This window comes from Mchenga conophoros, linkage group LG18 (assembly GCF_057382185.1).
Source record: "Mchenga conophoros isolate Kocher_MC1m ecotype Shallow Benthic linkage group LG18, M_conophoros_male_GT1.1, whole genome shotgun sequence".
NCBI classification, from domain to species: Eukaryota; Metazoa; Chordata; class Actinopteri; order Cichliformes; family Cichlidae; genus Mchenga; species Mchenga conophoros.
The window spans coordinates 34,494,420-34,518,639 of record NC_140543.1 but is presented as its reverse complement, the minus strand read 5'-3'; the positions used below and the strand labels follow the sequence as shown (position 1 = coordinate 34,518,639).

The 24,220-nt window shown below is 38.8% G+C and overlaps 1 protein-coding gene across 4 annotated transcripts in view; it reads right to left on the bottom strand.

Moving 5' to 3' along the window:
* Positions 1 to 212: 212 nt before the first annotated feature.
* Positions 213 to 24,220, bottom strand: part of LOC146554249 (disks large-associated protein 1-like) — a 164,818-nt gene continuing 140,810 nt past the window's right edge. For all 4 annotated transcript variants that reach the window (XM_085253284.1, XM_085253285.1, XM_085253286.1 and 1 more), the window contains 7 exons: positions 23,951 to 24,033; positions 22,996 to 23,041; positions 21,395 to 21,676; positions 15,363 to 15,495; positions 13,344 to 13,435; positions 12,478 to 12,630; positions 213 to 7,992 (listed from right to left, as the gene is read on the bottom strand). In XM_085253284.1, the coding sequence (XP_085109410.1) occupies positions 7,768 to 7,992; positions 12,478 to 12,630; positions 13,344 to 13,435; positions 15,363 to 15,495; positions 21,395 to 21,676; positions 22,996 to 23,041; positions 23,951 to 24,033 (1,014 nt within the window). In that variant the 3' untranslated portion in view covers positions 213 to 7,767. The remainder of the gene's footprint in view (positions 7,993 to 12,477; positions 12,631 to 13,343; positions 13,436 to 15,362; positions 15,496 to 21,394; positions 21,677 to 22,995; positions 23,042 to 23,950; positions 24,034 to 24,220) is intronic.

Sequence of the window (24,220 nt, the reverse complement as noted above, 5' to 3'; positions counted from 1 at the left end):
TAAAATTCAATTGAACTGAACAAAATTAAGTTGTATTCACTGTGTGTGTGTGAATTATGTCTTATGTCTTCGCTAATAAAGCAGGCTGGATCACCTGTGGAGATACTTTACTAATAAAGCTCACTGGGCTTGATTTTCCAGTCCTCTGATGTCTACGAAAGATATCAACACAACCATGATGATGATTTGTTGTAAATAGAGATCAGTCATGGAAGAGTCAATAGTTATTTTATTATGGGCTGATCAATAGTTATGGACATATAATCATCTCTCTACAATACAACATAAGATCATAAGAGCATGACAGACCACTTCAACAGAATTTCATATTTTAGAAAATCAATAAATAAGATCATAAATAAACCAAATACATGTTTTCAACTTAGATATAGATTCGTAAGTACTAATATTGTGTCTGCATGCGTTATGAAACACCCTTATCATTTTCTGTACAAACACCAGAAATCGGTTGCAGGGATAAGTAGAGAGTTAATTTACAGAATGACCCAATGAGGCTACCAGACCGTACAGAGGGAAGGCCCAACATAGAAAACAAGAGACTCAGGAAGCACTTTATAGAGACCTTGCATCCAATGTATCTTCGACATGGTTTTATATATATACAAATGATACACATCCAAATTTCGAATGCACACACACACACACACACACACACACACACACACACACACACACACACACACAGACTGTGATTAACAGATCAACATGTCTGGGAGACCCTGATTTTAAAAATGACCTGTTCTTTCCCGTTCCTTCCTGAGGAAAAACGCAGAGAATCAGGGAGCTCAAATCCGCCACTGGTTGGAGTTGCAGAGATGTTCAGCATCAGTATATCTAAAGTTGAATGAATGTCCAGAACTATTAAAAAACTAAAAAGATACATAAAACAGAAATTGCTAAATCTTTATTTCTTTTCCCATTTAATTCTATATTCTGCTACTTGGCCACACTGTATAGAGAAAAAAATTCAATGACAATCAACTCTTTAAACTCTTTTAAAAATAAAGGTATTTTCAATTTCTTTAGTAAAATTCAACTAAATATTTACAGAATAGGAGTCATCAGTCCTATTTGATTCTAATCTGACTTTTCAGGTCACTCGGTCCTGCTCCTACCACCTGAGGAATATCACTTTCTTTACATTTATGATTCATGGGTTTATTTCATTCTTTTAACAAACCAGAATTATTATATCTGAGGGTTTTTTCTAATTAACGTTTATTTCATTCTAACTTAGTTCCCAGTTTGTCTTAATTGCTTGAAAATATTTGGGTTTATTGTTTCTATTTGTCTGGGTCTTAATTTTAGTCTTCCTAATTATTATTGTATGCCAGGCACATATCAGAAACAAGATTTTAGAAAATCAAAATAGGTGTTACAATAAAAACACAGAGAATTTTTAAAGTGGTGACTCACTCTTATAGAGTCTTAGCAAACACATCCATCAAAGTCTCATCAGGCAAGCTGTGATATCATTTGACCAAACTAACAAATATTAATACTTCTGTATTATTTATTCCATTTTAGTTCATTCATTTTTTTGCAGATCTATTTTCAGTTTTTAGTACGTTAAATATAAAACCCTTAACCAGATATCAACCACAAATCAATAAATAGATTCTAAACTGTTCAGAATGTCTGGCTCCACAATGCATTTTGGAACTGCTGTGCATACAAACCAGAGTGCAGCGAGCGCTCCTCACCAGCAACCAGGGAGCTGCTCCCACTTCACGCTTAAAGACAATTTGCTGCACTCCTCAGTTGTAGAATGACCTGCCTGAGCAACTCCAGCACGCTTTCTTTCCTGTTAGAGAATCATTAAAATCATTGGATCTTCTTGTGAATTTTAATATATAGCTTTGACCTGCTAATTTGCACTGCTCTCGAGTGGTTGTCATTATTGAAATTAACTTGTACTGCCAGTGAGTTAGTGCAATGTTAGCAAATCAGTCACAGAACATTCTCCTCTTGTTTGTCATGTCTGTTTGTCACAGATACAACAAAACAGAGATATTTTCTTTACATTTTCTCTGGCAGCCCTGATCTTCCACAGCTCTTTAACATTTTTGTTTTTATCACTTTTAATAATCTTAGTTTAGCTTTTATTTAGCAGTCATTTCTGCATGTCCAACCAACACTTTAATTTGAGAAACGTGCAAATTTTAATACAGGACATTAAAAATGTATGTCTCCCTGCTTCCTGCTCACATTTGTGTCATGTTGTCCGCACTCAACACGTCTCCCCAAACTCACAGACAGTAAGCTTGCTACTGGAATACAAAAGAAATGATTCTGTAAATGCAAAAACCAAAAATCCAAAGCATATTCAATCTGCAGTGGTATGGCCCTTTCATCTTGATAAGAAAGGTGTTTTACGCTGAATATGGCTCACTGTCATTATCATTAAAACACAGAGGTAATCAAATCCTGTACAAAATTACGTTCCTTCACCACACACGCTAACACACACACCTCATCATTACAAAAGAAGAAAATAATACAGAATACTTTCATTAACAACACTTCATCATTATTATCTTAGAATCATCTGCAGAATTCTCTGAATCCTACTGATGATTTCCAGATTGTTGAAGAAATGAATGGCAGTTTGTTAATAGATACATGTTGGTATACATAGCAGTTGTAGTAGTATAAATGTCATTATCACAGTTTAACAACATGAAGTGGCTCAGAGAGAATCAGCTTGGCCCTAAACATTTTCCTTTGTCACTGATGAAGCAGCTTCTTAGCCAAGAAGTCAAATCTAAGACCCAGATGAAATTGGAATGTCTTCTCATTTTAGTACCCAGGTCAAAATGTCTCATTATGTGTAAGCAGTAACAGGCAGCAACTTCACGTCAGTACTGAGTTATTTCTGTTGAAGGAGAAGTCTGCAAAAATGTGATCAGCCCAAACATACTGAACTTAATAAGCTTCAATCTGGTTTTTCTGGGTACTCCAAGACTTTGGCACACTGACATATTTTAATTCCAAAGAGACAAAATCAGAATCAAAGCAACGTGGATTCAAACCTTTACCCATTAGTATCAGACAGTGTCTCTTTGTTAACACCACCAAACGATGTGTTTTTAACGAGCCCAAACTACGATAAACCTGATGACATCATCAGGGTTATGATGCATTTCACCAAACTTTAAGAAAAGTATTCATAAGGTGCAATTACACACAAAGTCTCTGTAATCAGGCAAACTGAAATGCATTTGGCAAAACCCATTAGATGGAATTCAACCGCTGACTGTGAATTCTCTCCCGAAGCTTCCAGACGTAGAAGACAAATTTATTGAGCGCAGCTGGAACCATCTGTTTCAAATATCTGATGTAAAGATAGCAAATTTAAAAAAGGGCATAGAGGGCTTCATGATAAGGTGTGAAAATATGTTTCTTTCTCTTGATTCCAACTATTGTCTGTACTTTTCCTCATCCTGTTGGCTAACAAGGGCTAATATTTGAGTTGCTAATGCAGCTGAATTCACAAGTACTTTCACTTTGCATATGGTGCAAATGCCCCATTGAACTCAACTTGGGGCACCAAAAGGTGAGCAAACAGCTTTTCATGAATGAAGTAGCTGCTAGCTGCTTCTGAGAGTTTCATGACAGAATCAAATGGCTTACCACCTCTCTTCAACCCTCAAATTACAAACTTCTATTTTAGTTTTGCAACTATAATCCAACAAGAATATTTTACATTGTAGATTATTAACCAACCGAATCATAATTTCTGCTTCTGGCATGAATTTGTTGTGTTTTGTAGTCAGAATCACATGCAATAAAGTTTACTTTATGGCCTGGTAACACAAGCTAGAGCGTTAACATCCCACACAAGATCACTGGCTGTCAAATTTTTCTATTAGTCATACACTTGAACTTTGTTTTCACTCACTGTTTGACCAGGCACTAAACCTACTTAGCTACTTGGCTATTTTAGGAAAAGATAATAGTTGTGGTTAAAATAAAATATATATGGCTATCACTGGATGGCTACTGAAAACTAAATTTTGAGCCCCTTCTGTCCAAAAACATATGATACGTTTTTGAACAGCTCAGGTAAGCTTATATCAATGTCATTATTGGTTTTAACCCAAATAAATTTCAGTATTTTACCTCAGTGAATGTAAACAAATGTAAAGGGTGATCAGCTGAACACTTTTAGTGCATAACTACTGTGGCTTTACTTCAGCTTCAAATCATGGCAAGGTCATCTGTTACAGTTGAGGTTAGAAGTTTGCATAAACTCCTCATGGGCATAAATGTAATGGAAATTTTGAGCTTTTCATGATCACAATTCTTTCTTTTTTCTACTGTTCTTTCTTTTCCGGAATTATTTTAGAAAACTAAAAAAAGAATTGAGTGCACAAGTTTGAATTTATTTTGATTTTTTTGTTTTCTCTAATCCAGACAGGGTCATGGTACTGATTGGAAGGTTGGTGGTTCAATCCCTGGCTACTCCAGTCTCATGTCTAAGCATCCTTGGGCAGGATGCTGTCTGATGCTGTCTAATGTGTGTATGAATGTAACATAGAAATCACTTGTATGTAGACGTAGATGATGTGGTAAGTTGTATAAAGTGCTTTAAGTGTTCAAGTAGAGTAGAAAAGTGCTAAGAACCCGTCCACTTACATATCAACTTCTCATTAGTGATCATGTCTGACAGTGGTAGTTGTTCTTTGAAGCATAAACATTATTTTCCAGCACCTACTGGATTGATGAATAGTTAGAGCAATGGTAAAGTCTAAGGAACTCAGTGAAGATCTAAGGAGAATTATAAATTTATACAAGTTGGAAAATCTGTTAAAACTATTTCTAAACCACTACAGTTTCCAAATCATCAGTTCAAACAACTGTACACGAGTACAAGTTATTCAGATGTGTTACCACCTTCACCCTCAAATGAGAGGAAATTACTCAGGATGTTCAGGAACAACCCAGGAACCACTCAGGCTCAAGCCTGGCATGAGCTGTAAACTGCTGGAACACCAGCGTCACTGTCCATGGTAAAGTGTGTTTTAAATAGCTGGGGATCAAAGGCTACTGACCAAGCAAAAAGTCTACTCTCCAAAATTGAAACCTTCAAGCTTGACTGAAATTTGCAGTTGCCCAAATGGAAAACCTTCTGGTGAACGTGGCCAGGGAGACATTAGCTGAGCAATCTGGCCACAATAACGAGAGCTATGCTTGGAGGAGTAAAGGTGATGCTTGCAGCGTTAATAACACTGTACCAGCTGTTAAGCATGGTGGTGGCAGCATCATGCTGCCAGTGGTACATTGCACAAAGTGGATGGAATAATGGAGGACAACCTCCAAACCTCAACTTCAACTCGAACCAACAGCTAGATGGGTGAAAAAAAGACAATGATCCCAAACACAAATCAAAACTTTTTGGAATAGATAAAGCAGGAAAACATTAAGATTCTGGAATGGTCTTCCCAAATCCCTGGACTCGAACCCTACTGTAAATGTGTGGACTAACTGATTAACTCATTTAAATGAACTTTTCCAATTCTGCCAAGAGCAGTACTCAAACATCATCAAACATTGTTTATGAGTACCAAAAGCATCTGGTCGAGGTGCAGCTTGCTAAGGGGACATTTAACCAAATAACACGTAGGAGTACGCGTTTGAGGTTGCATGTATAATTTTGACCCTGTGTGGATGAAAGAAAATCCAAAATAAACTCAAACTTGTTTTTTAAGTCCATTAAAGATGTATGTGGCACGGGCCACCCTGGAAAAAGAACAGTTAAAAGAAATGAGTAAAAGCCCCAAATTACTGTGATATTCATGCCCATGATGAGTGTCAGTAAACGTCTGACCACAACTGTATGTACTGTATCTCTCTCAGCACCATCAATGCACTCTGCCCAACACTGTTTCAGTACCTGGTAAAAGACAAATCACCTTGAAAGCCAACAAGGAGAAACAAACTAAAGTCAAACCAAAGAAAGGGAGGATTTGCAAACCTGTGCACCGGTGGTGATACAAACACTTTTATGACACACTGCTGCCTTTCTGACAGTATGAGCACTTAATAATTCATGTGAAGGCTTTCTGCTTACACAAGAAGCATTAAAATAAATTCTGTTTATTTATAAGTTGGTTTTTTTGTTGTTGTTTTGGTCAGCACAGCATTGAACTGCAGAGACAGAGCAACCATGTCAGACAGGCTTGAAACTACTCAAATATGGAAAAGCTCCAGTGAAGTTGTCTGAAGGCTTGTGTTAGCAGTGTCTCTGTCTCTGTTTGTCCACTGAAGGATGTCCAAACTATAAAATTGTATTGAAATTTGCAAAATAACAGAGATCTTCTTAAACCATTTCAGTCATTTTTAAGAGGGTTCATCTAGAGGAAGGAAATACTAGTTGATAATTATGTGGAGATGGAGAGGAAGATGAACAATCGTGATCACGGCATTCTCCAGAGGGGGGAGTGATACGCTGTTTTATACGACACCAGTCTGCAGTGTTCATTCAGCCACAAGACCAAAGAAATTGCCTGTGAGCACTCATGTGTTCATTATGTATGAGTGGCATGTGAAGTGTTTTCATGTCACACAAGATTATTATTACTTCTGTGTGTTTATGTAAGATTGTCCATCACTTCTGTGCAGTACTCATTTGTACAAGTTAAAAAGGCATTTAAAAGACACCTGTATGATCTGACCAAATCTGTTCAGCTGATAACCCCAAACAATTAAAAGAATGAACGTTTGGATTTCATAGCGTCACCATTCAGCGGTGCAGATTTCAGGGATCTGACCCCATGCCTTCCCGTCTCCTGTGTGGGATCTACAGAGGCTACAAAAACACAAGTAAAAAACATAAAAGGTGCTAGAATGAGTTTTTCTGTCCCTGGTTACTATTGCAATGCAACATGGCAACAAACAGCATAACCACAGTTACTTCACCCACTGGATTTTGGGCTACCCTTATGAAACCAATCACCACCTTTGTTACTTTGGAGTCAGGAGTGATCGTATTTGAGCAAGTGTCTGTGTGAGGCCTAATATGAACTACCTGATTCAGCAAGTCCTTTCAAAAGTGATAAAATTAGCTAATATACCATGATAACTTTTGGAGAAATTTATTTAAGGGATTTAATGAGAGGAGTTGACACATTTTGAACACGAGTCTAGTGGAGCTAAAGATTAGGTTGGCTGATTTCATTTTTGTGACCTGGAAAGCACAGCCACTCATTTATAGACAGTGCATGAACGTGCTATACCCCGTGGAAGAAGACCTGCTTCCTCTGTAGATATGTAAACTTGTTAAGTCAAACTCGTGTTATGGTTCAACACCTGATTATGAGATAGATCCCACCTGTGAAACTCCAGTCAGGAGAGTGTTCCCTACTATACACTCACTCTGTGAAAACTGATGAATATAAACTGAAATTTTAAAACCAATTTTGGGGTGTCTGCCATGTAGCTGCTGTAAAGAATGTTTAAACATGACCGAGTTTGGACCATGTGGACCATGAGTTTGGATCCAGAGGAAGCATGGTTACATTTACAGGTAACTAAATCAGTCAGGAGACAGGTGAGCATTGGGAAAGGGCACATGTTCCATCAATGTTCCAGCTCTATTTATCCTCAGAGTGCATTGTGCATAATGAAATAATATATCCAGATGCGTCTAAACCCTTTTCCTTTGTGTGGACAACCATACATTTGTTGTGTTCTGTGTGAATGGTGTGTACTGCGTGTCAACCCTGTGTGGCTCTGGCAGTGTCCTCATAGCCTTGTCTGAGCCTCAGGGATGTAGATCTCGATGCTGTCAGCGCTCTCTGTAGCTGAGTTTTGTCGTACAGATGCTGCTCTCTTGGCGGCCATCAGGCGCTTCCTGGCCTCCTGCCGCTGTTTCTCTGAGCTTTCCAGTGAGCGGTCTCTGGCCAGAGGGGGGTGATGATGGGGCCCCTTGGGTGGCTTTTTTGGCACTGGAGGTGGGAGCCGCCTCTCCTGGGAGGGGGATGGTAGGAGGGAAGGGCAGAACATTTCAGGAAAAAGACATACTTATTTGTGTGTGCGTGCGTGCGCGTGCGCGCGCGCGCGTGCGTGCGTGCGTGTGTGTGTGTGTGTGCGTGCGCGTGCGTGCGTGCGTTCGTGCGTGCGTGTGTGTGTGTATGCTAATGTATGCCTAGGAATGAGAATGAGTTAAGATGACTTCCATTCTGTAGAATTCTGCATGAGTCACCCACTGATTATCAGAATCTTTCCATTTTCTCTTTCAAATAAGGTTTTTTGGTTGCTGTGTAACAATCTATATGCTTGAAGACAGCTGAAGTCATACCTCTGACAGAGACATGTATTTGTCTGAACAAACAAGGCTTTGGCATGATTGTAAGCTAGATATGTTCAAGTGAGAAAGGGTCCTTTTGTCTGTGTGCATGCATCTTTCCTATCTATCATGTGGCAAGGACTGCTCCTGCACATATGACATTTTCTTTATTTCCTTGCAGGACTGATATAGCTCCAATTTATTCAATATTTAGATTCCACTCTATGGCACCATAAATGTCCTGAAATAATTATTTTATAGCTCTGTGCTTCAGTCTTTTCTCTTCATTTTTACACTTCCTGCTGATCCCAGCTATTAAAATGCGAGTACCGTCTCATTTTAATTGCTAAAAATATGAACTGAAGGCGGGCTTGAAAACAAAAATTTCGACAATTTTGCTAAAATTATTGCTGCTCTTTAAGCTAGCTAAATTACAAAAATCATATAATTGAAATGATACAATTAATGATGGCAAAGGCAAAAAACGTTCCCTTTTTGAACGTGGTCGGGTTGTTGAACTGCATAAGCAGTGAGGTGGGACGCAGTAAGACAGTCATTTGGACTTTCTTAAATGATCCTGGTGGCTAAAAAGTCAAGTGGAAGACCCCAAAAAATGTCTCAGCACTGAGCCAGACAATATAATTGGCTGTCCATCAAGGCATTGGACGATCCTCGACCCAAATTAAGGCCGTTACTGGTGCAGCCCCATAACCATCAGACTGCATTTGAGACTGAAGGGCTTCAAAAACAAAACAAGGCCTCGTCTCCCTGAACGCCACACAACTGACCCTTTGCACCAAACATGGGACACTGAAAGGTGGAGGAAAGTTTTATTCTCTGATGAGAAAAAACGTAACCTTGATGGTCCTGATGGTTTCCAACGTTACTGGGACGACAAGCAGATCCCACCTGAGATGTTTTCTACACGCCACAGTGGACGGGGGTGCCATAATGGTCTGGGGTGCTTTTCCTTCAGTGGAGCAATGGAGTTCAGGGGTGCAGGGGCGTCAAACGGCCACTGGCTATGTCCAGATGTTGCAGAGCATCCCTCATGACTGAGGGCCCTCGTCTGTGTGGTAACAACTGGGTTTTTCAAAAGGACAGTGCTACAGTGCACAATCCCCGCTGGACAAGGGACTTCTTCCAGGAGAATAATATCACCCTGCATGTTCCCCTGATCTAAATCCAATTGAGAACAGTAGATGCCCTTCGTGCGGCCGTCTTCACCACTCACTTCATGGAAAAGCTTGCATCAAGCATGCCGCAACAAATTTCCAAGTGCTCAACAATAACGGTGGAGCTACTCATTACAGAGTTCATGTTTGGAACTTTGATTTCTGTTTGGGGGGGGGGGGCTTACAGGTTTTTTGGAGGTGTGGGCCTAACCTTTTGATCAGCTGTAAAACAGCCTGTTCCAGTTTTAGTGTTGTTTTCAATAAATTGCAGGCTCAAAAAATGTTTTGCTCCCATTTCTTCTTGTTGCATGTTGAAGCTCTACTTGGAACCTTGTTAAGATCCAACCATGCAAAATATGATTTTTGGCCATTTCTTAAGTGGTCTTAAACTTTTGATCGGGACTGTACTAACTAAATGGAAAGATATGCAAATAAAAATCTGCTATTGATTGAAGTAACAGAAGAATGAGAAGACTTGCTGTGTACATTGGAAATAAAATATTTGAATTATACTTCAATCATAAAGGGTTAGCCTGAGCTTCATTTCCTTATAAATGCACCTACTGTGAACTGGTGTGTAGCAGTTTGATGTCCTGTAAAATGTTTTAGCCACACAACAAACAAAGCAAAAAGCCACAGACAGGAAGGTGGCTGTAAGTGAAAGAAGGAAGCAAGAGCAGAGAGCAGCATGGATAGATGGATGGAAAGACAGACATGATGAATCCTAGGAGGCCCACAGGGGTCAAGGCCTTGTGCTGTTGGCATTGCTCTTATGTTGACTGATGTTTGCAAGCACCTTCACTGTCAATACACACACAAAAAAACACACACAAGAAAGAAAAAGACAACAATGAGAGCAAATTAAAAAGCCAGTTAATATTCACAATGATGCTGAACATCTGCAACATTTACAGATCCACTCACACGTATGCACAGGCAACAGTATCTGTATAACCACAGAAACCTCAGCTGTCATTCACATTAATGATAAAAGTTTTTTTCTTGTTCTTTTTTTTCAAGTGGGGAAGGGGGCAAAATTGTCAGATGCTTTTGTTTTTTGTGACTTTTGTTAGGACACCCTGCCAACTTTACATGGATAGAGATTTTAAGCCAAAACATGATTTTTTTTCCTGACATTTTCTCAGTTTTTGTAAACAAGGAAAATCAAAACATGATACCAGAGTGATTGCAAAAATAATTCCACACCTACACTCTTTGGTGAAAGTACAGTAATTATGCTGTTATTGTTATTTAGATAATCTCTACACAGAAAAACCCTTACACAACCTGTGAACCTTAAGGGATGTTCCAAAGTAGGTCACCATCCAAAGTAATGAGTAGACGCTCCTATTTCCCCTACTGCTGCCTTCACTGAGTCTGACACTCAAAGACTGTGTTCATTTTATTCTGCTAACAGTGAAACATTAGTGTAGGCTCACCTTACATCTGAGTTAAAGGTGTGAGAGTGTCAGCATAACTTATAACTTCATGACTGGTATGAATGCAATTTGCAATTTGTACACTGGCTGTTTAATGTGTAGGTTCCAGGTTGGACTCTCTGTTGCCTTCAGAATTGCCTCAATTCTTCATGGCATAGATTCAACAAGTTGCCGGAAACATTCCTCACGATATGTGGGTCCCATTCTACCACATCCTATATTAGATTGAGATCTGGTGACTGAGAAGGCCATTTGAGAATACATTCAAATCACCTTTCGTCCACATTCCGATGCTCAGCAGGACATCTTGACCATGTTGACATGTCTACATGAACTGAGCTGCTCCTATGTGATTATCCGGTTAGATATTTGCAAGGAGTTGAACAAGTATACCTAATAAATTGGTTGGTAAACATATATGAAATAAATGGACTGGTTTCTTTTGTTACTCACGATCAAACATATTAATATGTCATACAATTAACATCAGTGGATGCACGTCTGAGAGGGGCTTAAGAACACACATGAATAAGGACCTTAAAATGAACAGTTTGTGTAATAGTAACTGTTAAAAAAGGCAAAGTGCTTTCAGTTTGCAATCTTGTAAACCCTGGACAGATTAAATCAAGTATAAGAAACAGATCCTGGTTGTCACACTGAATATTTTTTCATTTTTATCTGACTGTGTTTGCTCATGTTCAGTATTTAAGCCTTCCAACAACTTTGCAGGCACATTTATGTCACTAAGCAGTCTGACATCATCACACTCAGACCCCTGTGAGTTCAACAGTTAGATGCTTAAAACAAACAGATCCAGCAACATTTAACTTTTTGGATCTTCAACAATCATCATGACTTTTTTACAGAACATGACAATAACAAGGACTGTACTATCATAGAGCCAGATGGTTTTTTCTGATTACAGTCCTGGGGGAGACAGTTGTTTTAGTGTTGCTTACTTTTCTCTGATGTCAACACAGTGAACCAAGTTTTTATATTATTTTTATTTTTTTAAATCATTAAGTCGGACATGAAGTCTGACAGAGTCACATGAGGTTTGCTTTAGGCTGTAACAGAGCCACGTCACTAGAAGGTTATCTGTAGCTTTCAGTCATTTGAGAGTTATGGAAAACTGCTTGCTCTAAGATTCTGTGCTGTCATGACTCAAACCTTTATTTTCAATATTTACACTTAGCTTAAGGTTAATTATTTTAATTAAATGCAGGTACCATGTCAAGTCTAGTGTATTGTGTATATATCAACTGAACTTGTGTAAAACTGACTTAAATAGTATTTAAATATATAAATAAATATAATAAATGCATTATTATTATTATTATTATTAATATTATAAGTCAAAATCATGATGTGTAGCCACACATATTAGTTTTAGGAATGTTTTGAGCAGGAATCTTTGACCTCTAATGTGTCAGCAGTGAATGCTTAAAAAGGTTTGAAGGAACCGACAGAGGTCATCTTTTGGCAAGTAATGCAGTGAAAGAGCTGGATCAGCAATCATGTAGCCAATGGATGATGGAAGTTGTGAATGTACCTTTCTGTCTGGGGGATCCAAGGGCCGCCAGTTGTTGGCTCTGAGCTGGTGAAGCTCATCAAATTTGAGGCTTATGTTCTCGATTGACAACTGAAGCATATCCCAAAAACCGGCCAGATCTGAGGCTACTGGACGAGGGTGGGCTTTGGGGTTCTATGACAGTAGATAAGCAGGAAGAATAGAAAAAAAACAATAAAATGAATAAAAAGTTGTTATACACACTCTCATGTTAAACTTTGTATATATAGTATCTCAAAAAACTTGTCTGTGAATTCTGTCTGTGTATTGTAAATATTCTCATTCTTTTCTATTCTTACTCTATTTCTATTCAAGTACAACACTCCTGTACTTATTCTTAGTTAATCTTATTTCTGTATGGTTGTTTAAATGTATATTTGAATTTTTTCATTTTCATTTTATTATTTTTACACACATTTGATCCAGGAGGACAATATTTCGTCCCACCGCATACTTGAGCGTATATATTGTTGGGCTGACAATAAAACACTACTTGACTTGACTTGAAATAGTAAAAGATACTGGTATGCAGTTATAGAAATATATGATGACATTTTGTATGATAAGCTTGGCATTAATTACCATTTGCCATTACTAATATTTTATTACATTCAGTTGATCAGTCAATCAAATATTCACTGTATAATCAAAGTAAAGGTTTTTTCTTCAGTAAATGAAACAATTTAAAAGGTTAAACATTAGAAAACACAAGAAAAATATTGGAAAATTTGAAATTAAAAAGCTCATTAAAAGGAAAAGGAAGAAATGAAATTTAAAAAAAAATTTTTTTTAGTTAGGCTTAAGTCTGCTACACAGAAACAAAACGCTTTCCACTGCTTCAGACTCACCAGGTTCTCCTCACACAGCTCCCTGAACTGCTCAAACTTCTGGGACATCAGAAGCTGAGCACTTCCCATAGCACTTCTCATCTTCTCTAGGACTATAAGCACAGACACAGAGCTTAGAAAGAGACTCTTCTACATATTGATCTGTTCTTAACATGCACATACTACAACATCACTGATTGGCAACTAACAAATTTGTTTAAGCCTCAGGAGCTTTTCTGAGAGCTTGACATTTGAACCTACTCTGATTGTGGGTGTAACCCTGTCCCATTAAATGCCATTGCTCTTGATGCTCAATTTTATGACTGTTTGAATTTGTTTTACATACCAGAGCTGACTACCTGGTCACACACAATCCTGAGGACTATATTATTATTTACAGTAGTGTAAAATTAGAATATCTTGGAACCATTCTTATTTTTCTGATTTTAAAGCAGAAAAGTAAACTGTCACATAAACTACATTCATTACACACAAAGTACAATATAGTCATTGCATCAATGGCTAACAATAACTATAATAAATATAATATATATACAATATATTTACACTACCAGTCAAAAGTTTTGGAATACTTTTCCAATTTTTTTCTTGTAAATTATGCAGTTTAGCGTCTAATTGCACTCTGAAATGAAAGCAAATCACAAATAAGCAATTGGAGTTAAAAATAATCATGGAATCAATTTATAGATCAAAGTGTATTCTAAACTTTTGACTCATCAAAGTAGCCTCCTTTAGTAGATATAACAGCTGTACACACCCGTGGCATTCTTTCTACAACAGAAATCAGATATTCTTCAGAAAGTTCTTCCCATATCTGCTGCAGAAGTTCCCATAAATGTGGACCTTGTAGGTTGCTTTGCTTTCACACTTCTGTTCATCCCAAATCAGCTCGATGGGGTTTAAGTCCGGAGACTGAGACACTCCGTGTTTTCAAGCTTACCATCTTCTTTTTTCCTGAGGTAGCTCTGGCATAGCTTGGACTTATGTTTTGGTCCTTATCTTGTTGTAGGATGAACCCCTGACCAACTATAGGTGCATACCAGAGGGTCCTGCATGGGCCTGCAGAATGCTGTGGTAGCTGTTTTGGTTCAGGGAGCCTCTCACTCTGTACAAGCTGCTGACCCTGGATCCAGCAAACAGCCCCAGACCATCCCACTTCCCCCTCCATGTTTGACAGTTGATGCCACACGCTGTTGAACCATCCTTTCACCTCCTTGTAGGCGTACAAAAATCCTGCGTGGTGAACCGAAGATTTCAAATTTTGCTTCATCACTCCGTAATCCAGTCTTCAGTAGTGTAATGGCGGTGTTTCATGGCCCAGGCACGTCTCTTTGTCTTATTCTGATGTCTTAGCGATGGTTTTCTTGCTGCAACTCGTCCTGTTAAACCTGCAGCTCGGATCCTTCTCTTCACAGTTGAAACTGAGACTTGCTTATTACGAACACTATTAAGCTGTTATTAAGCAACCTCAGTCCACCTCTTGTGAATCTCTCTCAAGTAATTGACACTTTTCTTGGCAATCTTCCTAAGGCTGCAGATGTCTCTATTACTTGTGCACCATTTGCTAGCAGACTTTTCCCTTCCATTAGTATGCTTCCATACAGCACTTTGTTAACAACCAATCTTTTCAGCAGTGACCTTCTGCAGCTTTAGGACCCAATATACTCGCTATATTGGTCATGTTACCATTTATCGAGCACTGAGGGCAAAAGTACTTTTCCAGAAAGCCTAATCTTATCAAACTGTTTCACACTCTGTGCGCTATATAAATAAGATTTAATTGAACTGATATATCATCACAATGGAGGTAATACACTGTATTTATAGTATTTCAGTAGCAGTTGACTCAAACGCAACTTATTGAATGAGATTCTAGGAAACAATCAAATTTATATGTTGCCTCCTAAACCTCTGGAAGAGGATTCAAGCATTAGGAAAGCACACACACACGAAGGATGGGGTCTGAGAGAGATTTTTTGACATGAAGAACAACAACAACACACACACACAAAGACGTACTGTCCTCAGGCAGGTCATTCTCCCGCTGGTCGAGTTCCATCTGTCGACACCAGCCTTCCATGCGGTCGGTTTCAGCCTGCAGCAGCTTCAGAAACCACCGTCCGTCTCTCTGGCAAACTGATCTCTGCACCACCTGCCATTTAAATAATGAAACTCACTACAGAAAACTGTATACTGTACTTTCTACAGGGTTGATAAGTTAGTTGTAATTCACGTCACAAGAATTTAGCCTTGGCCATGAGGACACTCCTGAAACCCAAGCTGCCCCCATCTGTATGTGCACGATAGAGAAAGTGCTGTTTTATTGTGCTATGTTAAATAAATATATAACATATAAAATCAGAGAAAGTGCATCTACATACATACACAAATAAATACGCAAACAATAATAATTTCCCACTTGCCCAGTTTGGGGGTCACTCCCTCAAGTGCTAAGATTACCACGGGGACTCCAGTTGCCTTGACCCGCCACATCTTCTCTAGCGTTTCTCTCTGCCCTTAGTATTTGGTAGCGAGCTTCTCAGGATCCTTCTTCCTAATGCTATCACTTAGTATAGATACAACTATCACTATGGCCATCTTCCTCTGCTTGTCCACTACCACTATGTCAGATGGCTAATCCATCACCAGTTTGTCCATCCGTATCTAGAAGTCCCACAGGACTCGGTCATTCTCAACCACCCTGGGGGACGTCTCCCATTTTTGCCTCAGGACTTCCAGGTCATACTCGACACAGATGTTTCTGTATAATATCCAAGCCACGTGGTTATGGTGTTACATGTATGCCTTGCCTGCTAGAATCTTGCCGTTATGTGCTGGATTGTGTCAGGGTCTTTGCACAGCTAGCACCTAGGGTCTTGCCTGGTGTGGCAGACCCCAGCCTCTACACTTATAGGTTGTTGCTGTTTTACCAGGGTGTCTGCTGTCTTTTAGTCCAGCTTTGTCCAGGAATTAGTAGGATATTTTATATCAACCACTTCTACCTGCTGGTGGTACATGCCATGCAGGGACCCATTGATGGATTCTTATCTTAATAAAGGTTATCTTAATTCAATTCAATTTTATTTATAAAGTGCCAAATCACAACAACAGTCGCCTCAATGCGCTTTACATTGTAAGGTAGACCCTACAATAATACATACAGAGAAAAACCCAACAATCATATGACCCCCTATGATCACGCACTTTGGCGACAGTGGGGAGGAAACATTTTATTAACAACAAGAAACATCCAGCAGAACCAGGCACAGGGAGGGGCGGGGCCATCTGCCAATCAAGTTTAAAGTTTCAAAACTCTAATTTGCAGCAGTCTCCTTAGATTGAAACAGCACCACTGTGAGTCAGTCTGAGCCAGAAAATACTGAAGTTTAATAAAAATAATACTTTTATCGATCTGTGTGTTAAATCAACAGATTAAACATGAATAAATTATTCATTCTATTCAATCTAAAAGACTCAAATTAGGCTTAAAACGTTCCTTTTTGATAAAGCATAGAGTTATGGTGCAATAGGTGTAGTCTGCTCAGGGTTTCCCATGATGCACTGAGTATTTCTTATTTGCTCAACTTTTTTCACTCACTATGTGTTTGCACACAATTCTGTGTTTAATCATTAGTTATTATTAATCTCTTGCTCTCTTCCACAGCATGTCTTTGTCCTGTCTTCCTCCCCTGATGCCATAGAGAAAGAAAAAGATTTATCAAAGGAGCTATGGGAGAAGATAACTTGAACTTTATAAAACAGGAAAAGGACGTAAAAAGGTATCCAGACAATTGTAGTGTTCAAACTCTAATTAAGAAGTAGAATTATGGTGAAACCAAGCCACGGACAGGTACACCAACAAAAGCTTCAGCCAAAACTGCCAGAAAATTGCAAAGAAAAACCCACAAATAACCACAGCGGACATACAGGACTCGCTGAAAAAAAAAAAAGAGGGGCACTTGAAGAACAATGGGCTACATGGTCCCCAGATGAAAACCACAACTGCACTAATGCCCCAAAGCAGCCTATTTACAATATGCTAAATAACTCGGAAGCAAGCCTCATTACCGGGATGGATTACTTACATTGGGGATTTGGGGATGTATGAGCTACACAGGCACAGGGAACCTGTCCAAAATTGATTTCAAGATTAATCCAGCATGTTATCAGAAAATACTGGAGGAAAATTTGCACTCCTCAGCCCGCAAGCTGTCAATGGGATGCACATGTACACAGCAAATTCAAAAGTGTTAAATGTTTTGGTGTTAATAGTCTTCTTGCAAAAGTAGAGTTAATTTTACTCTAAGCAGAGTCACATTCTTTTAATGTAACTCTGAGGTGTAAAATGATAGTAGTTAAAATCGAGTGTTAAAAATGAGTGTTTCTCTGTCAAATCTGGAGGTGTTACAATGGAAACATTAACTCTTGACCTCTTAACTCTGAACTCCTACAGGGGCTATGACACCAATAGAGTAAATTCACAGACTCCGCCCCCAGCACGGCTCCAATCGAAGCTGAAGTGAAGCCGTTTCAGAACATTTTGCTCTACATATTTGAGTTGTTTGCCATGCTTGGTAAGTCATTTTTTCAAAGATTGTTTCAATTATTATTATGAGCTTTTACTTCTGTGGCTCTTTGGAGTTGAGACAAAGCTGTGTGAAAGGCATTAGCCATGTTGCTCGGTGATAGCATAATATTCTGTTTTAGCTAGCTGAAAGGTATTGTTTGCGGGCAAATACCACAGCCTTGAAAAAAAGCTTGCATGTGAATTTTCAGTCAAATCTTTGGTCAAATACACCTAAAACAATGTCTAGAATGTGAAATGTTGGTATAATGGTGCTGCTTGAAGCCTGAAAACGATCGCCCATAATAAAAAAAAACGAGCAAACAGCAGTAGCAGACGTCCTGACTGGATTCTACGTTAGCATAGATCCCTCCAGAGTTTTGTGCGCACGGTTTAGGTAAAAATGAAAAAGTTTTACATTTAGTTCAGTATTACCTGGCTCAAAGAGGATTCCTTTTTTTTACTGTGCTGCAATTGTTTACTGGATTATTTGTGCCATTAATTAGTGTCAACTAATTTTTATTCGATCTCCGCACAGGATATGCTTGTGAAGATGGAATATGGGGGAGAGCAGAAGTGCGTTGAAGTTCCACAAAGGGATGAATGAAGGACATGCATATTGTATTGAAGAAATAAGTGTTGAGAATGCTGTTATTTGCATTTACCAGCTCACCTATGTCAGACCTTTTGATAAACAAAATTCTAATGAAAGTGAGAACATGTATACTGTTACATCTTTCAGAAAATGTTTTGAAATTGTGGTGCACAGTTCAGAATAAATGTTTTTCAAAAACCATTGCATCTTTTTAGTAAATGTTTATTTCCAAAAGAAATTTCTAGAAGTTCAGAACAGTAAAATTCCCGCTTTTTAGAATGAATTAGAAGATAACTCTTAAGTAGTTAAACTAAAATACTCTTTGAGAGTTAATATATAAACTCTTAACACCAAGTGTTAAATTATCAACTCCAGACAGATTTGGTGTTTAACACTAAATCAGAGTTAACGTACCAACTCTCCAAAAAGAGTTAAATTAACACTCTCTGGTGTGGACCCATATAGACACTTTAATAGTGTTGAAATCAAATCCGACAGTGTTAATTTGGACATGCTGGATTTGCTGTGTACATTCCAACATGACAATAATCCAAAACACAAGACTAAATCCACCTTAAATTCTTACAGGATAAAAAGTAAATATTCTAGAGTTGCCATCCCAGTCTCCTGATTACAATGTCATTGAGCCACTTTTGGGATATCTCAAACATGTAGGTCATGTAAGACAGCCCAAGGATTTACAGGACCTGGAGGCATTTTGCCAAGAAGAATGGACAGCTTTACCATCTGCGAAAATAAAATGCATCATCCACAACAACCACAAAATACTTCAAGCAGTCATTGAAGTTAAAGGAGGCAATACACACTATTAAGAACTAGGGTATGTAAACTTTTGATCAGGGTCATTGGGGTAGTTGGGTAGTTTTTTTGACAATGGTGTCATCCAACCACTAACCATTAGTGAAAGAAAAGCTTTTGTATTAGCATCCATATTCTCTAGAGGAGGGGTCGGCAACCCTGGGCACGTGTGCCAGCTAAGGGTTAACTGATGGCACGACAATAGCTGGATTGGCCATCGGGCATACCGGTGGCCAGTCCATTGTTCAGTTGTTTGGTGGTGACTATGGCTTCCACAGAGGCAGCAGGTGGATGAGGGAAAGTGGAGGCAGGAGGAGGAGAGACCCGAGGCGGCCGCCGGTCCGAGTGTCAGGTGAACTGACGTTATCGTCTCGTATTCAGAGAAAATATTACGCGTTTCATGTTGAGGTGAAAAAGAACAGTTTGTCCCGGACTTCAGCTACAATGAAAAAGACACCAAGCTGGAGTTACTCTGTGTTTATGCTGCACAGCTGCCTCTTCTTCTCTCATTCTCTCTCCCTCTCTCTCCTGTTGCTACTTTAATCATGAAACTGATCAATGATCAGCTGATCGGCTTTTCTCTCTTGTTTATTTATCGCCCACTTTGCTCCAGAAAGAGGAAACCAGCGGATGTCGCGCTAAACAACAGCAGCACGTTTAAGCTTGATCAGCTGTTGTTAGAATTTATTTAATATTACTTTCTAGTATCAGCTGATGTTTGCTGGAGCCAAAGCTGTAAAGCTGCTGGTCATGATGTCGGTTTGGATATGTGGTGAGAGGGAAACATGAAGATGAAACCAGGAGACGTCCTTACTGAATCATCAGAGCTGAACAGGTGATGGAGAAACAGGTTTACCTTTTAGGTGACATGAATGAGTTGAAGGGAAGTTATAAACTGTTTCTGAGAGACAAATAACACCAGGATCCTTTTCTAAGCAGCTGACAGCTGGTAACTGTGCAGGGGCGGGTCTAGCAAAGTGTTGCCAGGGGGGGCAGGTAGGGCATTAACAGGGAAAGGGGGGCACAAAGAAATACTTTCTTATTTTCATTTAAAATGTCTCGCTTTTATTAAATAATTATCTGAAGCTTACAACCAAAGTTTTTATTAGATGTAAAATGTATAGAAATCATACATAGACCAACAAGACTGTACATCACTGTCACAACAGGGTTTGTTTTCATTCAAAGGGTTCGTGGCTTTTCCTGTAATACCTGGTGGGCCGGTCTCTAGTCAAAATCCCCGGGCCGATGTTTTGTCCCAGTCCAGCCCTCGGCACAACAGGTGTATTAGGTGTATGGACCAATGTTTTCTTTTTTAATCAAATCAAAAAGCTTTAATGAGCAGCTGGATTTGTCTCGCATTAACTGGTTGGACACAGAGGACATCGAAATGCAGCTGATTGAACTGAAAAGCTCGACTCTGTGGGGGCCAAAGTTTGCAGAACTACGAAAGCAGCTGGAATCCACAGCTGTGCGTGTTCATGGAGCTGCATGTTCATCACTACCTGACAAGGTTAACTGTCTTCAGAACATTGCAGAGGCTTTATTGACAGTATTTGGCTCTACATGTCTGTGTGAGCAGATTTTCTCTCACATGAGTCCTCAGGTCGCCGTCTGAATGCTGGACACTCGGAGACCTGTGTCTCTGAGTGGGAGACCAGAGATCACATTAACATGTGTGTCTCTGTATTAACAAACATGCCATATTGGCCCAGTTTATTTTTCTTATCATTGTTGTGAGGAGGCCATAAACATAAAAAAACATAAAAAGTCTTTTTTTTTTCAAAATAGCTGATAACTATTCGCTGATAGCTGCCAACATCTGCCAACAAATATAATTCTATTCTAAGTTTTTCTATATATTGTGTAACTGTTAATATACAGCGTTATTACATCTATTGCTAATGCAATCATATGGCACATTGACTTCTGAGGGAATTTTAGATGGCACTCATCATCAGAAAGGTTGCCGACCCCTGATCTAGAAAATAGGCAAAACTTATGAGCGCAACTGTAAATGTAATGTAAAACTAAAGTTAACCAAATAGTATCACTGAATATTCTCCCACATACCTCCAGTATAGCAGAACTGTTGAAACTGACATCAAGTTGGTCATCTGTTACACTGTCTATCCATGGGTCTGGAGGGGGAAGGATGGATGGGTCAAAGCCCACATCCTCATAGTCATCAGAGGCACAGGCATGGTAGTGGTTCCCTGAGCCCTGGATGCTGACGGTGGAAGTGGTGGCATCGCGGGAATATTGCCGAGGGATGGCACGAGATGACAGTATTTCCATGTCAGTGTCCGGGGAGTTTATAGGTGTGTCTAGTAGGTCTGGCATGTCCAGATCTGCCTGGATGGAATAATGAGTACAGAAATCAGTGGATTTGTGAGCAGTGCAGGTCTGTTATACCTGTTTGCATTTGTTGCTAAATGATGTTCACCCTCATTTAGAGATGAAGTGAAGGGGCCATAAAAAAAAAATCAACTGACTTCCTCAGAAACAGATGATGTTTTTTACAAGTGTAATATGTTTAATGAGTATAACGGAGTAGGCCCAAATTTGGTTATTTTTATTAGTTTTTTGGCTTTTTTTACTTTACTTTTGAGGAAATTTTCAAATGAAAAGACGATTTCTACTCGATTAAAACTGCAACCAAATACCACCGCAATCTCAAGCCAAAATTGATCTTTTTAAAGCTCAACATTTGTTCTTAAGTAGCTTTGAGCATCAATAATCAGTGTAGCATCATGTGCTATGTCATAGTTTCAATACCAAAACTGCACCAACCGAATGTCTGTCATGTCAACTAACAGAAAAAAGCACTGATGCCCTCAATAATTAATTATTTTATGACATTTCATCTTAAAAAAAACCAAAACTGCATTTTGGATAAACTTTTAAAGAACGATATCACCATTTGAGTTCGGTGCCTATATTCTTGTTTTACATTTTGTTGCCAGGCTCATCTTCAAGCTGTGATTGATTGATTGTTTGAAGGTTGAGCGCCTTCAAATATTGCACAAATACAAGAAAGCAGTCCTACATATGTGTTTATTATATGCACTGAAGGGAATGTACTGGTCAAAAATTACTCCGAAATTCCTCACAGTGTTTCTGGAGGGCAAGGTAACGCCATCCTGCGAGTATCCAGAAAGTAAGAAACGAAAGAAAGGGTTTTGTTTGGGTATTCCTCGACTACAAGGACTTCAGTAAAAGACTGTTATCCTTTGAATACTAATAGATAAAAAAAGGCTCTCAGAGTAGGTAATCCAGCACAAAAAATGTAGCATTCATAAAGCTCCATAATTGGCTGCAAGTGAATACTATGCGAATTAAACTGTAAATATATATATTTTCTGATTATAACAGAAATAGTGACAAACAAACAAAAGACATGTGCCTTTTTAAATGTAAATATCTCATAAGCTAAGAGGCATCATTGATCTCAAGCAAACTGCCAACTCTTGGACCATGTTCTTGTTCAGTATAGTATTTCTCATGTTTTTAAAATATGGGTGTTTTGTTAAAATATAGCCAGTGCATTTCTTTTACCTTGCAGCTCTGGTGCAGGTTTTTCTTTAGCACTGCTTTAAACTCAAAGCGACCAGTGTGTCTCAAGGAAGCTGCAAGCATTATTTTGTATGGGTGCAGTCGGTACCAAAACTTACCTGCACAGCTGCTGTCACACTATTGGAGCGCTGGAACCGACGATACCTGAGCATCAGAGGGGGAAAAAAGAATAAATACTAGAATAAAATTTCTGCCCTCTGCTTTCAGAGAACATACGTCTTCACATACACATCTTTAAAATGTTGTAAGTTTACATTTGCACTAGTCTATTCTTTTTCCATCTAACAATTACTACTTTTTTGTTTGGAGATTTGAGGTTCCCTGTGACTCTAGGATGTCAGTTGTGAGAAGAGGTGTAAAATGAATACTACCAGAGGTTATAAAAGATTTTCTAAATGCATTAGTGCCATCTGAGCTTAACTGTTCAGTGCTCCAATAAAAGAAATAAAAAAGTTGCAAGTAGCGCAAAATAAGGATGAAGTAGCTGCTTGTAAATTAGATGCATCATAATCTGGGCTGGCTTACAGTTTGACACTGTCAGTTTTGCTAAATCAACAGTCTTTCTCCACCATCATGACAGAAAAAGTTATGCTTTTCCAAACTGTTTAGATACAGCTGAATGTTTGTATCTTGGTCACATCCAACCTGGAGACCCTGAAGCAGATAACACATGCTTAAATGGTCTTAAGGGGTATCAAACTAGCACATTAAATGGCTACAAATACACAACCCATGTCCACTAGTAGATGGGATGTTAGGATGTTGAAAACCTGGATTATGAAGGATTCTTCCAGACTCAAAAGACAGAGGATGAATGAATGAAATAACTTGTGTAAGTACTGCTTCCCTTGCTTGCACTCTCAGAGGAAAAGCACACAGAAAAAAACATGCTGGAGAAAACAAAAGAGAACATTTAAAACAGTCAACTGTTTGAAATGTGCTTCCCAGTAATAGCTTCAAAGAAATGTATAAATGACAAAAGAAGTAGAAAAGAGGGCTATTGTGTTATTGTGTTTAGATACATTAGGCTAAATCCAACAAAAAAAGTCTCACCCTCTGTCATCTTCCACTTGCACACCTACAGAGGTGAACTTGGAGGGGTCCTCTGGATCCGGAACATCCTCTGGTCCGTCAACCTAGAGGAGGCAAAAAGAGCAAAACTAAAAATAATCACAACAATAAGCTTCATAAAAATGAATATGCATTTCTTTATGTAAAGGAGACCCAAGACAGATTACAGATTAATAGCAGATCTAGAATTTTTAGAAAAATAGTAATAATCATTGTAACAAAGAGGTGAAACAGACCCCTACTTTGTGTGAA